The 15,806-nt window shown below is 37.5% G+C and overlaps 3 protein-coding genes across 5 annotated transcripts; all 3 read right to left on the reverse strand.

Annotated features, from left to right (window-relative positions):
* Positions 1 to 618: 618 nt before the first annotated feature.
* Positions 619 to 2,160, reverse strand: LOC118036873 (superoxide dismutase [Fe], chloroplastic-like). Of its 3 annotated transcripts, none has more exons than XM_035042707.2 (4): positions 1,708 to 2,008; positions 1,426 to 1,614; positions 1,151 to 1,322; positions 619 to 719 (listed from the first exon to the last, which is right to left on the reverse strand). In XM_035042707.2, coding segments are annotated over exons 1-4 (447 nt in total). In that variant the 5' UTR covers positions 1,792 to 2,008; the 3' UTR covers positions 619 to 717. The 3 variants fall into 3 exon arrangements, with proteins under 3 accessions (XP_034898598.2, XP_034898597.1, XP_073260871.1); XM_035042706.2 differs by lacking the exon at positions 619 to 719 and adding an exon at positions 2,020 to 2,160 and having other exon boundaries at positions 888 to 1,322; positions 1,708 to 1,782; XM_073404770.1 differs by lacking the exon at positions 619 to 719 and having other exon boundaries at positions 888 to 1,322; positions 1,708 to 2,007.
* Positions 2,161 to 2,718: 558 nt separating this feature from the next.
* LOC118036872 (probable pterin-4-alpha-carbinolamine dehydratase, chloroplastic) lies at positions 2,719 to 4,830 on the reverse strand. The gene is made up of 3 exons (XM_035042705.2): positions 4,360 to 4,830; positions 3,105 to 3,297; positions 2,719 to 2,951 (listed from the first exon to the last, which is right to left on the reverse strand). Exons 1-3 carry the CDS (start codon positions 4,717 to 4,719, stop codon positions 2,860 to 2,862), a joined length of 645 nt encoding a protein of 214 aa, XP_034898596.1. The 5' UTR covers positions 4,720 to 4,830; the 3' UTR covers positions 2,719 to 2,859.
* Positions 4,831 to 6,873: 2,043 nt separating this feature from the next.
* LOC118036875 (metacaspase-1) lies at positions 6,874 to 9,910 on the reverse strand. The gene is made up of 5 exons (XM_035042710.2): positions 9,287 to 9,910; positions 8,393 to 8,723; positions 8,099 to 8,219; positions 7,782 to 7,988; positions 6,874 to 7,607 (listed from the first exon to the last, which is right to left on the reverse strand). The coding sequence occupies exons 1-5, from the start codon at positions 9,678 to 9,680 to the stop codon at positions 7,548 to 7,550; spliced, it is 1,113 nt and encodes a 370-aa protein (XP_034898601.1). The 5' UTR covers positions 9,681 to 9,910; the 3' UTR covers positions 6,874 to 7,547.
* Between the last annotated feature and the right edge of the window lie 5,896 nt (positions 9,911 to 15,806).

Raw genomic sequence — 15,806 nt, forward strand, 5'->3', positions numbered from 1 at the left:
TGTTCAGATATGTGGACTGTCGGCGGCATCACAAGGAGAAAGCAAGTGGCCACGGCGACGGCGATTCTAGAGTTCAAAACCATCTACGCGTGTTGAAGCACCCTTCCATGACTCAAATGGGGGGAACAGAAGATCATGAACACAGATTCTCAGGTCTGGCGGTTACCCAAGTCCTTAGCCCCAAAGTTGATATTACTGGAAAATTATTCTTGGAGCACTTGATGGATAAGATATATCATCTCTGTGACTCTCCAAGTTCCATTACTTGATGAATTCAACATTCTCTGTAGGTGTTCTTGGATGGATAGGAACTGCCTAGCAGAGCTGTAACTTGAGAATGAATAACACTGCTTGAATTATATACGTCCTTGTTTCCCCTGCCGGTGCCTGGATATTCATGGAACAAGTTTGTAGTCTGTCCTGCTGAAGCTGACCTCCATATCACCTTCAAAGAAAAAATGAAGGATGTGCAGAGCCTCGAAACTTTCTGCATATTTTAACTGCAAAACATTCTAAAGTAATCAGTCTCAGAATCATCATCTATCCCATCCACGAAAACCTCGGCAGGTTTTTTTCGTCTATAAAGTTCCTCCTTTCTCTTTCTTGCTTCTTCTATTTCTCTCGGCAGCTCGAGCCTTTGCAACTTCTAGTCTCGCACTAACTACATCCCATGACACAAGCTTCTCCATGGAAGTTGATGTGTAATCAGGTCGTCGATTCTACGTGAAGAAACAATACATAATCATTAATCAGGTGCTTTAATGATGAGTCCAATAAACAGGGGAAACACTTTTAAGATGGAAAGCAAACTTTAACTAGTGATTTATTACACCGAATCTGGCAATATTTCCTTTTACATGATCGATATCATCTTATTTTTTCTGCAAATGAAACAAAATCAGGAAACCGAGGCATCAAACATGGGGGTTTTACTGCACTGGGACTCTTGACCACTACAAGCTTTTTATCCTCCTCCTATGGACGAGGATTTACAGCATTTCCAGCATCTAAGTCTATTTTCCTTGTCCAGAGAGAACAGCAGACACGATATATTACTCTTATTTTCACTAGTACATGCAAGCAAATTATTATAATTCAAGAGAATCAAAAGAAGGAAATGCAGTCGTTGGCAAAGGGAAAGATCGCTAACAAACAAGCCAAGCCCATCCAGAACCAAACTGAGCAGCTGCAGCCGACTTGAACTCTTGCACAAATATATCAAAAGAACCAAAATCTCTTTCAATCAATTGAAGAAGTTCCCCTGATGCCTTTCCTCCACCTCCCGGTTTCATGGATTCCAAAAAGAATTCATGGTTCCATGCCTATCCAGATTTAAAAAACATGAAAAACAAAACAACGCTTAGGAAAACAAAAATGTACGACTCCAAAAATGTAAACTTGTATGCATAGGATACTTTATTATACCTGTGCAGCATTGTTGAAAGCAGGAAGTGGACTACCCTTGTTATATGTAACGAGCACAACATCATCTAAGGACATGTCATCTCGTTCTGTTCCGTCAATTTGCTTGTTTAAGTTATCCACATAAGCCCTGTGATGCTTTCCCCGGTGATACTCAAATGTGTTCTTGCTCATATGCGGCTCTAAATCATCCTGTCACATGTAAGAAACCCAAGCCCGTTATTTCACGCATTGCCAAGTAACTTAATTTCCTGGAAAAAGATATTGCTTTGTTTCAAATCTTACCATGGGATATGGAGGAGGTTTCAGCTCAAATGTAGCTGTAACTGTCAAAGCATCAGCCTTTCTGGTACATTGCCTCTGCAACATAGAGAATCAGTACAAAGTTCACTCCCTACATAATTTGCTAACTTAATAAGCATTTTGTCGAACTTCATAAGTGCACACATAGTGTTGCTAATCGCATCAGCACCGAAAGTTCTGACTGACTGAACGTGTAATACTGGCAACCCTGACAATGCAGACATTGTCGTTATGTGTGCCTTCAAATCAGAGAAACAAAGGTGCAGAAGCTTTCTGGTAGGGAAACTAAACTACCTCTGTCCATTGCAGCACACCAGTTGCTGTAAGACTTGAAATGCAAGAAAACACCGAGTCGGATGAGAAAGAAAACAGAGAGTGAAGGTAAGAAAAACGTTGGGTTGAATCAATTTGGGACCTTTGCTAGGAAATAGTGAGCATGTTAGTGGATTATCTGTAGCAGCAGCAGCTGCTGCAACCATTTTTGTCTGTCAGGTTCTCTTTCCTCAAAGTTTTGAACTTAGGAGATGTTGTTGCCTTGTACTTTACAGTAGTTTGATACTAGACAACCATTTTTGTCTGTCAGGTTCTCTTTCCTCAAAGTTTTGAACTTAGGAGATGTTGTTGCCTTGTACGTTACAGTAGTTTGATACTAGAAACCCAAATATGGTTTTCAAAAATATTGGAGAAGTTTGGATATGGATCCCTGATTTTGCCACAGGAACAGTTTGGAAGTCAGGTCTGTGCCCTTGATTTTGCCGTGTAAGATTGGAATTGTGTAGAACTAAAGTACTAATCAGCTATTAGTAAAGTACTGATTTTGAATTTTATTTTTTTTCCCGCTGACATCCTTAATTTGATTTTTGTCTGTGAAGATATGTCACAGAAGTTCACAGGTTTTCTAGCAAACATTACATTATCTTAGTTAGAACACAAATGGAAGGTAGTTTTGCAGATTGGAACTTAATTGATTGTTTATCAGAAGAAGTGAACGTAGAGGGATTAAGAAAATCATAAATTGTGGGAAATTTGTGGGAAAATGAGGCCTCTGTAGACTGTTGTTGGATTCTGAAACACCAACTTATTAACAGACCGGTCTCTCAGGTTCCTTCAGGAAAGCTTTCAAGGAAAATCCAACTATGCCCAGACTCTTTTTTTAGGGACAAGGTCAGATGTCTTAATCTCGTCAATCTTGGCCGCGACAATGAAATCGTTCAAACTCAAGCCACCTGCGGTTCGAACAGAAAACTTCTAAATTTCAAGTGCTGTCAAAGAGATCATTTGGTTCAGGTTGCATGTTGAGTACAAGGAAATTCAATATTTAGCCTTCAAGATAAAAAGCATTGGAGTTGAGAGAGAGAGTTGTGAACTTGAAAGCTTACCAAGGGATGCAGTCCATAGTTCAGCTCTAACTTGATTGGGCTGTTCCAAGTGCACATTTGGGAAATGGCCACATGATTCTGTAGCTTTGTAAATTCTATTGACAAGCTCAACCCCACATTTAAAATCTCTCAACTTCCACAAGCATTGCAGTTTCAGTCCACTTTCTTCATCCAGGAGTCTCCAGCCTAGAACCTACAAATGAAAATCTTTTCCTTTAAGCAAAAGCACATTGAAGTTTTTGCAGTTGGAAGCTGGACATGGAACTCTCAGAATTTACTTCATATGTCTATGCAAATGAAAAAAACAATGCTAAATATGCTACCTTTTCTTTTGTCTGTCAGTATCGAAAATGAAACAGAAGCAAATGCACTAGAATGTTAAAACGGCTAGATGAGAGAAAAATATTGGATCAGAAGTTTTTACTTCTTTTATTGGGTTCGTAATGTGAGAACCCTTTTTTTTTTTTTTATTTCTACGTGGTAGCATAGAATATTTGATAAATATTATGGAATTCAGATATGCTAGGAACTTCACTTATCAAAGCATTTCAAAATGATCTATCGCTGGAGAAGAGTTGCTTCTTGATAATGATTTTCTCTTGGAAACACATACTGCCAATTAGTTTTTCTGAGTTCAGGAAAATTAAAATGAAAATGTTACATAGAAGCTCGAAAATAGGATACTTTTTATCTGCTAAGAAAAAAACTGAGAGTTCTATTAAGAACATGAAAAAGAAAACCAACCATGGAGACACACAATTTGTGCGAGTGCACAGAACAAGCACTTCATTCCAGAACCAAGATGCTAAGTAGAAGAATAAAAAAGCCGGCAACACAAAATGCAGGCAAAGATTGGTCCAAAAGAATTGCTGATTTGCAGCATCAAAGATTCAAATCGACTCCTACAGTCTGAAAATAAATGTAGCACTGGAACTTGCAATTTCTAAAGGTTCAAACTTTAAGTTCCATTAGAAATAATGAATCCAGCTTGAAAAGAACAAAACCAAATGAGTATTCTTCATCTTCCATCTCTTCAGTATCTACTAATTAGCATACATGAAGCAATTTTAACTACTACACCAACTCCACCACCACAAAACTAACATTTACGAGTCCAATTCAATATTTATCAACTAGCACAGAGGGTAAGTAAACTTGAACAAACTACAACTGAAAAACATGCTGTACTTAGCAAACCTCAAACTTAAAACAGAAAACAGGGGCAAAGCAATCCGTATGGGGACATGAAATTTACCTTCTTTAACAGTTTTTGAGCATCATCTTTAGGCATGGGATCTTGCAAAGGAGATATAGGAGTACACTCTTGCTGAGAAAGAGAAAGAGCAGCAACAGTAGGAATGAGAATCTTATGTTCAGTATCAACATTTCCTAACACTTTCTCAGCAAACCCACTTTCTATTTCAGCAGGAAAAGGGTCTCTAGCACCAAATTCACCTAACTTGTCGCCAGCTCCCATAGCTTGGAGTCTCAAAGTGGGGGTTATAGTGGGAGTCAAGATGGAGACTTTGAAGTGGTGGTGGTTGTGTGGAGGATAGGATTTAGGGGGTGGGAGGGAGAAGGGGAAGCGGGTGGTGGTTGTGGCTGTGGTACCCATGGTGGTTTACTGTGACTGGTGGTGATAACGGGAGCTAAGTTCAAGGAGGGTTGTCTTTGTCTTGCTGTGCTTATCTGGTGGTTAGCAGGGGTTTTTGGACCAGACGTTTTTCGTAAGGATCGCTCAGTTCCCAGTGGCTGAGGTGAAGTGCCACGTCTTCTTGATGACGTGGACTCCAATGTCAAACGGCTTGCCGTTTCAGTAAAAGAAGACGACGTCGGTTTTTGTGAGCTAAAAGGGCTATTTTCTTAGGTTTTGCAAGTAATTCATTTATCTAAAAAAAAAAAACATATCAAAACATTTTTGTATCTATAAATCTCAAAGCAAGAATTCATATCAAAATAACCTACATATCTAACTATCACTTCACACCTTCAATTAATTTGGACTATTTTTCATGTGAATTAAAATTCTTAATATATACAAATCCTCATCTCTCTTTCTTCCCTTATTCTTCTTCCCATTCTTAGTTGATTCCTCGTTTCTTCTTTGATCTTACCCCCATTGCTACCTCATCTGTCACCAACTACTTTGTTATTACCTCCCTTCTCCGTGGTAAAAGGATGTTTGGGAGTGTGGTAGCAGTTATTTTTCAAATAGCTTTTTGTGCCGAAAAACATGCCAATAATATTTTTTTTATTTTTAAAAAATTATTTTTGATATCAGCACATCAAAACGATCCAGAAAGTACAAACCGCACTCAATTTTAACAAAAAAAAATTGAAATTTTACAAAAAACAGGTTGGACCGTAGTGCCAAACGGTCTCTGAATCCACTAGCCTTCCCTACCGACGACAGTTACCACGACTCCTTATAAATTAATGAAATAAATGGAATGAGTCATTGCCAGAGGAAGCTGAAGCCGGTTCCTAAATTGCCCAATTCATGTATTAACTCAAGGTAGTTCAACTTGTTTGGAAAGGAATCATCGACAAAGAAGAGAATAATACAACGTTGAATAAGAAGAAAAGAAAAATCAATGGATCTGAGAGTGAAAAGGCAAGTGAGAGATTCAAATGTTTTGGTAGACAGAAGAAATGACATGGGGAAGGAAACAAGGAGAACTTATTGAAAAAGGGGAATGAGTAATTATATATTTAGCAGTGTGGTAGTGCTTGTTTTTTAAATAATTTTTCGTGTTAAAATATATGTCAATGATATTTTTTTTATTTTTAAAAAATTATTTTTGACATTAACACATCAAAATGATCCAAAATGTATATACCATATTAAATTTTAGTAAAAAAATTGAAATTTTTAAGAACACGGCCAATTAGTGTCTAAATATTTGACAAAAAAAATTCCTTTGAAAGGGGGCTTGTGTAAGTATTTAACAGGAAAGCTTCTTCAATTAGGCTTGTGTATTTGACCGGGAAAAAATTAATTTTTCACATATTAAATAAAAAAATTTCATGTTTTCATTTTAAAAATATTAAATTAATTTAAGTTAACTCTCCCAACTTAGAACCTAGGTTTTGGCTTGCATCAACCATCAACGGGTTTTGAAATTATGTGTTAGAGGTGTCATTATGCAATTTTCTAAGTAATTTAGATATACTTTATAAAGTTTACTAGTTACGTGACTCGTTATTCATCACATATCAGATATTTTTATTTTTTATAAACAAATTGTATATGCAAGTTTTTTTAATGTTTTTTTGTAGTTCAAAAAATCTAAGCGCAAATTAAAAAGTTTATGCATACTTGTAATCAAATAAATCGAGAATTACAAGTGACAATAAATAAATAAATAAAAATTTATTAATGATACTTAAAAATAAAACTTGAGCAATTAAGAGACAAATATAAATCATGATATTTAATCTTGCAAGACGAGATATTTACCTGATTATGTTTTCTAAATTTTATTTATTACAATATTTTTTTATTCAATCAAATGATAATAAAAATAGACAAACATGTTAAATTAATTGAATAAAAAATAATAATTATGTAAGACTATACATATTAGAATATTATCTGAAAATAAATATTTTTATTTTTTTGTGTTTTGTCACGGAACGATCCAATGGGATCACCGTCCGATATTAACATAGCAGTCCAAAAGACGGTGGGGCCTCAGGCCATCGTGCTTAGGTTTGTTTTAAAAGCGAAAGCAGAGAGGGGCCCCAACTGCTGGTGGATGCCGTCACCTTTTTAAAAACCTTGTTCTTGCAAATTTTACTGCTACTCTCTACTCGTGTGCAGAAAACATGACCACCCATTTGATTCTGCTGACAATAATTTAATTTTCCTTTCCCTCTGTCAGGCACTGTGTGAGAATTTACAAAATGATTTAGAAATGCCAAGAAGAAGAGAGAACATATCAAAAACTTGCTGGTAAGAAAAATACAATCTTCAAGAAATGGGCACAAAAGGGCAATTTTTAATTTTCGTATCTGAAGTTTTGATTATTTTTAGCAGTTGTGATAACACAAAAAATTTGTATGTGAACAGTTGAAGTCTTCTGGAAGTTGGGAGGAGAAAGAACATGGTACTTGTTCCAACCTTATCCCAGGTAGATACATGTTAAAGGCAGTAATATTTATGTTTTCGATTATTAATTTGCAGCTGTGAAAATGGATATTACGATGGCATCTGAAGAGGTTGTCGGCAGCCGTCCTTATGGAGAAGCGGATCAAGAGGCTCGAAATCCCTCGACAACATGGTAAGGTAAACGATTCTCGTCTCCAATATGATTAATCTGAGATTCCAACTCCTAACTATTTACTAAGCTTTATTATTTTGTTGAAAAAACATTTACTCAGGAACTGTACATGTGACTCGCTCGAACACATCATATAGTTTCATGTCAATTTCTTCTCTGGTTACAAGGAGAAAGGTTTTGAATACACATCAAATGGTTCGCTAGCAGTTAACTGTGGTTCCTGCAGAAAGATTTTAACATCACCAATCAGCAAAAGCAAATGGAGATCAAAAAATGAGAGCAGAGCACATACAAACAAACATGATTTGATAATTTATGTCACCACAGCTTTTGCAATGGTGATATGTGGGGAATACAAACAGCAAAAAGTTAAAGATGAAAAAACAAAACATACCTGTGTGATCCCTCCGCTGAAATTCCCCCCTGCTAATAGCATTGAGATAAGTGTTGTTACAATACCACCACCAAGCTCACCGGTGGTCTTACGGATGGTAGCCCGCATTGCATTTAGCATGCTGCCGTAGGTAGTTCCATGTCCGCGCTCGATTGCTTGGATGAACGAGTAAGTCATCACACCTGTTGAAGTGATCTTTGATAGGGCCTGTCCATATAGATTCAGATTGAATAAGTGCATTGCTTCTGTGAATGAGAAAATCCGTTCTTGATTTCTAGATTATAAAGTTTGACATGAATGCTTAATTATGGAAGTACCGAAGTGTCTGCAGAGGTTTGATCATCATCGCAGCCACTGAAGGAGATCACTTCCCCACCACTTGTCCCTTTCCATACTCCTGATCGAGGGCGATGATCTTCCCAGGCATACTTCCCGCTCCTATTTTCATCAATGTAAGCATTTATGAGCAAGAAAATTACAATATTTGGATAGAGAGGATGCGAATATAATCGATTTCCATTCAAAGACTATGAACACGGGTTTATCCTTGTATTTCTCCACTACAAGGTTTTGCTACGTTTTTAGAAAGAAAAGAAAGGGAAAGGACAAACCTATCCATTCTGCAGAGAAACGGTAAATCCAGCACAGTGCCACTATGGCAAGCATCAATGATGGCATGGAGCTTGACACCATGGGAAAGAGGCTTGACAATTACTGCATTGATCTCATCATCAACGATCATTCCTTGAGTTTCAAAATCTGTCGGACAAAGTGTTTCATCATATCCATCCAACTCATCTCCATTGTAATCCTTCTGCTGCGAACCATGACCGGAAAAATGAAACACTAATGAATCTCCGGGCTGACATCCTTGCACGAGCCATGACAATGCCAGTCTCATGTTGGATTTCGTTGGCCGCCTGTAAGGATCAGTCTCTTCCTCTGCAAATTGATTATTAATCGGTATGAATATTGATATGATCACAGAAAACTCCATGTGCCTTGAGCATCGAACACAGTGGTCAAAGTTAAACTTGAAATAACTCTTAATTTGTTTTAGAATTTCTACTCGGCTGACTAGATCTGAGTATAGGAATGTATCAAATTGAAATTCGGGATAACAATACACAAACAAGCATATCTTTCATTCCAAAATCAACCAGACATAAGAACATGAGAGCATTCCCCCTGGTTATGAAAGCTAAGACATTAACATATGTACTTAATTCAACCAAACAGAGTAAATGACTTTGTAAAGAGAACTTATATCCAACAAAAAAGCCTAAATTATGAGGGTATAAATCATTAATTAATCAGTTACCAAAACATTATATATGCGGATTAAAGACGGTATAAATCAAACTATCAAGAAACACAAGAGCGGAAAAATCATTAATTAATCATTTACCAAAACATTATATATGCGGATTAAAGACTGTATAAATCAAACTATCAAGAATCTTTCAAGAAACACAAGAACGGAAATAATCTTTGAAAATTCTTACCAGTGAGCATGATGATGGAGGATTCAGGGAAGTCGAACCTATTAACCAGCAAATACTTCATGCACATGGCATCATTAATGCACCCTTTGAGTTCATTCTTAGTATTCTTATAAGACACCGCACAGATCACAGCACGCTTTGGGCCATGGACAGCAGGTGGTGGTCCAGGAGGCGCATGACTGAATGGTGATGGAACCACTTGAAAAGGATGGGGTTGGGGAGGGTAATGTTGGTATTGGCTCGAGGATGAGTAAGATAGAGCAGGCGGCGGCGGGGCAGAGCGAGGATCAACTATGTAGGTGATGGCATGGCAGATAGCACAGCAGATGGAGTTGGCTCCTGGTGGAAGCTGCAAAGGGGTGTGGCAGTTTGAACAGTGGACTAACATGTACATGTTGGTTAGTGTCTCTGAGAGACGCAGAAATGTCAGAACTCAAAAATTTATGAGAAGGGATTTTTGTCAATATATAGCATGATTAATTTAATGCTTAAGGCAAAGTTGGTCAGAGGTTTGGAAGGTGAGAAGGAAGGAGAGGGGCTCGCCGGGGAGACAAAACGTGGAGAAGGTGGGGATGATAACTTTGACTACAGTTCATTAGACACAAACAATTGGCCAGTAAACAATGATTGACCAAAAAGAGAAGTTGTGTGTAAAGTTTTCTATAATAAAATTCGAAGCCGTGCTTAAATGACTTGTTATCCTTTTAAATTTCCAATCATCACACTTTAATGGTTTTAATAGTATTTTATCATAAAAAAATATTTTACTATTATAGTATGAGTTGATTAATTGATAAAGAAAGGGATTATAAAATTAATTAAGTGCACTGCTATGCTGTACATTGATAGGCTTGTTTCTTGCATGTTGCCCGTTGAAGAACACCCTAATCATGAATACTAAAGAACAAAAAAAGAAAAAAAAGAAATTGGTAAATGGTAAATGGTCTTGGAACATTGATTTGGCCATCTAATTTTTTTAATAGTTTAATCTATGTGTTTGGTAATATAATATAGTTATTATAAGATATTGTTTAAAAATATTTTTTATTTGTTAAAATAATATTTTTTATTTCAAAAATTTATTTTTAACATCAATATATTAAAATAATCTAAACACAAAAAAATAATAATTTTAATCAGTCAAGGGTTTGAATATCCCATTTGCACTCCGATGGTGGGCTTCCGGGAAAAGAAGAAGCATAATCTACATATGATAAGTGCCTTTATGCGAAGAATTTGACGAGTAATCAATGTGAATGAGCCTTTTTACGATGAGGAATTCTTGTTCTGGGTGTGAAAAGCATGCAGATGCAAGCTTTCAACATCCTTTAATTTTCAGACCAATCAACAATAATCCTAAAAAGATACGATGATGACATATCGGATCCATCTTACCATATATACAAATAAAAATAGAAAAACAGAAATGCTGATATTAATTTGAAAATAAAAATTAGAGGAAAGTGTTTCAACGACTTCAATTACAATTTCTTGATATATGTTTGACCAAACTAAATTTCAAGATGATATATATATATATATTAAAAGTAAAAATAAATTTTAATCCAGTTGACTTAATGGGTATAAAAATAATTCAAATGACCAATAAAAATATAGTTTGACCAAAAATAAATTTTAAGATAATATATATATATTTTTTAAAAAATATTAGAATAACAATATATTGAATTGATCTAAATTAATCTTAGTTTATCTGTCAAATTTATGACTCGAGTTGATCTAATATAATTTAATTGATTTAGTAAATTTAAAATCAACCCAAATAACAAAGGTCAAAAATCAGTCTCCTGATCTGAAAAGAGTAAGAAAAAACCTTATTAATAAAAAATAAAAAAATAAACACTAGTTTTTAATGATCAGGTTGAACAAGAATCCTATTCAATTATTTTAAAATTGAATACAACATCTTTCTGTGTTTCTAATTGTTCAGTGGCTATGAATGGTCGTATTCTAAATATTGAAGGGGTACTGTCTCGGTACAATTTGGAATGTATGGTCTCTTTGGTTTACGCCCCAAATGATGGTTTATTAAAGAAGGAGGTCTGGGATTATCTTGTGTCTTTTACAAACAGCATTAGCAAACCATGGTGTCTTGCAGGGGACTTTAATGAAACTCTCTCCCCTTCAGATAGGAAAGGTAGCTCTAAAATCTCATCCTCCATGCTAAGTTTCAAGATGTGTGTTGACAGTTGTGGTCTGATTGAACTCCCCTTAAATGGAAAGAAGTTTACGTGGTCTAGAGGAAATGCTGCAAGTCGTATTGATAGAATGTTTGTGACGGGCGATTGGCTGCAACATCTTCCATCATCTACTCTGTATGGACTCCCGAAGAATTTTTCAGATCACAGACCATTACATATGCTGGTAGACTCTACAAAACTGGGGACCAAAGCCTGTTCGGATGATGAATTGTTGGTGGCTAAACTCTGAATTTGTGAAGATGGTTCAGCTCTACTGGAATACAGCCTCAAATTCAAGCTCTGGCAAACGAAGTATGGCTGTAGCCTTAAAGTTATTAAAAGATAGATGCAAGAAATTGGAGCAGAGATGTTGTGGGCAACACTTCTAGCAAGATCTCATCTCTAGAAATTGAAGCAGACATCCTAGATTCTCAAAGAGAGAGTAGAGACTTATCAGCTGATGAATTACGCCGAAGCAACATAATCTCTGCCAATCTTAGAACGTTATACAGAATGCAAGAGTCTGCATGGCATCAAAAGTCAAGAGTGCAGTGGTGCAAACTTGGAGATAGGAACACCCGCTTCTTCCATTTATCTGCTACAACACGCCAGAAAAAGAATCAAATCTTTTCTCTGGATGTTGACGGAGCCACTTTGACGAAACCCGGTGATGTGAAGATGGCTGTATTCAATTTCTTCAGCAAGTTGTACTCTTTTACAGATAGACCAAGAGCCTCCTGCAATAATCTGAATTTCCTAAAGCTTCAGCCCTCGTCCTCGACTGCTTTAGAACTGCCATTCTCTGCTGATGAGGTCAAAACTGCTGTGTGGGATTGTGAAGGAAACAAAGCACCAGGTCCCGATGGTATCAACTTCTTCTTCATCAAGAAATCTTGGAACATCATTGGCGGGGACATTGTTCAAATGGTGGATGAATTTTACCGGACTAATATTCTTCCTCCAGGCATCAACAGCTCTTTTGTCACACTTATCCCAAAGGTAAAAGGAGCCAATAAGCTGCAGGATTTTAGGCCTATCAGCTTGGTAGGCAGCCTCTACAAAATTATCTCAAAACTGCTAGCATCCAGAGTGAAACGAGTTCTGCCTGAAGTCATCAGTGACCACCAAAATGCTTTCATAAAAGGAAGGCAAATTCTGGATAATGTGTTGATCGCCAACGAGGCAATTAACTTCATGAAGAAGGAAAAGGGCAAAGGATATCTCTTTAAACTAGACTTCCACAAAGCATTTGATTCAGTGTTATGGGACTATGTGAATGAAGTCATGGCCAGTATGGGTTTTTGGAAGTCGATGGCGAGGCTGGATTATGCAATGTTATATCAACAGCCAAGATGTCTGTGCTGGTAAACGGCTCCCCCACAAAGGAATTCAGTTTAGAAAAAGGGCTTCGTCAAGGAGACCCTCTTTCTCCTTTTCTCTTCAACATTGCGGTGCAGGGGTTGAGCTGCATGCTACAACGAGGGTGTGATCTGGGGCTGATTGAGGGAGTGAGCATCGGGCAGGCTGGTTTTCATTTATCTCATCTACAGTTTGCAGACGACACACTCATTTTTAGTTCAGCCTCCTTAGAAAGCATGCAGAATGTTAAGCGCATACTATTGTGCTTTGAGCTCATGTCAGGCTTGAAAGTTAACTTCTCCAAAAGCAGTATCTTTGGTGTGGGTATAGAAGATCACGTGTGTGATTACACTGCACAGACACTAAGATGTAAGCAAGGGCACCTCCCTTTCAAATATCTTGGCCTCCCCATTGGTGCAAATTCCTGCAGACTTCTGATGTGGAATCCTATCATTTCAAAATATCAGCTCTAGGTTGGTTGCATGGAAAGGGAAGCTCTTATCGATAGGGGGAAGGTTATGCTTAATTAAATCAGTTCTTAGCAACTTGCCAATTTACTTTCTCTCTCTGTTCCCTATGCCTGTGGCGGTATCAACAGCAATTGAAAAGAAGTTTAGATGCTTTTTGTGGTCCGGAAAAGAGGAAGGCAAGTCTATATGCAATGTTGGCTGGCCAACTGTGTCGATGCCAAAGAGTGCTGGTGGACTTGGCATTGGATCTCTGCAAAACAAAAATAAAGCTCTACTATTCAAATGGCTATGGAGGTATGGCTCTGAGGAGTCGAGCATGTGGAAGGATGTGATTACAAGCATTTACAATCCTAAATACCACAGTCTTATACCGCAGGATCATATCACAGGTGCTGGAAGCACATGGTCTCGGCTTGTTAATTACTGTGGCAAAGATTCTAGATTGCGGAATATTGTGACTAATAACACTGTGATGCTAGTTGGCAATGGAAAATGGATTAAGTTTTGGCTTGATGACTGGACAGGCAATGGCAGATTGGCAGAGAAGTTCCCTACTCTATTTCAGTTGTCCAATGATAAAGACGCCAGCCTAGAAAAGATGGGAATGTGGGATGGTCATGCATGGTGCTGGGTTTTCTCCTGGATCAGAGATTTGAGAGGCCGGAATACTGGACTTCTTACTCAAATGTACGCTATTCTGTCAAGAATGCAACTGGACAAAGAAGCAGAGGATCGGCTTGTCTGGAAAGCCAATAACACAGGAAGATACTCGGTTAAATCTCTATGTGGGCTTTTATCTCCTAGTTCTCCATTGAACACTGTCTTCTCCTTTAAGGGGATTTGGAGAGGTCTCGTCCCACCTAAAGTAGAGGTTTTTTGCTGGATGGCCATCATCAACAAAAATCAACACCCGCAGCATGTTAGTTAAAAGAGGCATACTGGATATCTCAGCTGCAATCTGTCCGATCTGCTTGGCTGAGGAAGAAATGGTCGACCACCTTTTTTATTCATTGCTACAAGCACTGGCTCATTTGGTCTAAAATCATCAATTGGTGGGGCTTAGCTTGGTGTTGTCCAAGGAACTTGGCAAATCTCTTCTCTCAGTGGGACTCTTTGGTTTATGGCAAATTTCAGAAAAAAGTATGGGTGATGTTGTTCTTTTCTGCGACATGGTCTATGTGGCTTCTTCGCAATGATGTAATATTTAAGCAGAAGATCCCAGATTATGATACTTTGTTCTTCCTTATTGTTACTCGGCTTTGCTTATGGTTAAAGGCTATTGAACCGGATTTTCCCTACTCCTCCTCAGATTTGCTTCGATCTGCTGAAGGTCTGGTTCGGTGGACTAATTCTCAAAAGTTGAGGATTGGTATTATGTGGTCTCCCCCTATGACGAATAGATTCAAATGGAATGTTGATGGATCCTCTATCGGAAAACCTGGCCCCTCCGGAATAGGTGGTGTTTTGCGGAATCATCATGGAATACTTTTAGGTATTTTTTCTATGCCGATTGGGATCTTAGACTCTAATGTAGCTGAGCTGAGAGCAGTAGTCAAAGCTATCGAATTGTCAGCCTCTAACTGCTTCTTACATCATAAACATATTATTATCGAATCTGATTCTGCCAATGTCATTAGCTGGATGAATAATTTTTATAATAGGCCTTGGATTCATCATAAACTCTTCTCTTCAGCTCAGAGGCTAGCTTCATGTTTTGATTCAATCACCTACTCTCATTCTTACCGGGAAAGCAATCACATGGCAGATCATCTCGCTAAACAAGGAGTGCACAGAATATCTGATTTTGTGGCTTGGCTATGACCCTCATAGATAATTTATCGGTACTTTGTTTAATCCAATGCAGATTATGTTGATTGGGGCATTCTTTTGGCTCCTATGCAGGAACCAGTTGGTGGAAGGTTTTTTTTTGAGTTTGTAGGGTTTATGTTAAATAGGTTTGCTAGCTATTTCAGCAAACTTTTTTTCTGTGTAATGATTGCATTGCACAATTTTGCATTACTTAATAATAACAGCTTCTTTCAAAAAAAAATTCAAAATCAACCCATATTATTAAGGTCAAGGATTAGTTTCCTGTTCTAAAAAGGCAAGAAGAAACCTTATTAATAATTAAAAAAAAAACACGGCTCTTTCATGATCAGGTCGAACAAGAATACTATTCAATTATTTGAATTGTGGTATGAAAGGAAAGAGAAGTCTACTGGAGAGAACGACTTATCTGCTGTTATAGATGATTGAAAGAGATTCAAGCGGTCAGAGGTCAACGAGACATGCATCAACATTCAAGGGGGAAATGATATGAATATGGTGCTTGCTTTTTTCATTTATTTAAGGTTAATGTTTTTGTCATGTTATAAATATTTTCTATTATATATTTTTTCTCATGGAATCGTTGGATTAGAATTCTGCTCCAAGGCCGAGTGGGAGATTGAAAGAAGATCAGGCCGTTGCTTTGAGAGAAGCGGTGGGGAC

Source organism: Populus alba, chromosome 15, assembly GCF_005239225.2.
Source record: "Populus alba chromosome 15, ASM523922v2, whole genome shotgun sequence".
NCBI classification, from domain to species: Eukaryota; Viridiplantae; Streptophyta; class Magnoliopsida; order Malpighiales; family Salicaceae; genus Populus; species Populus alba.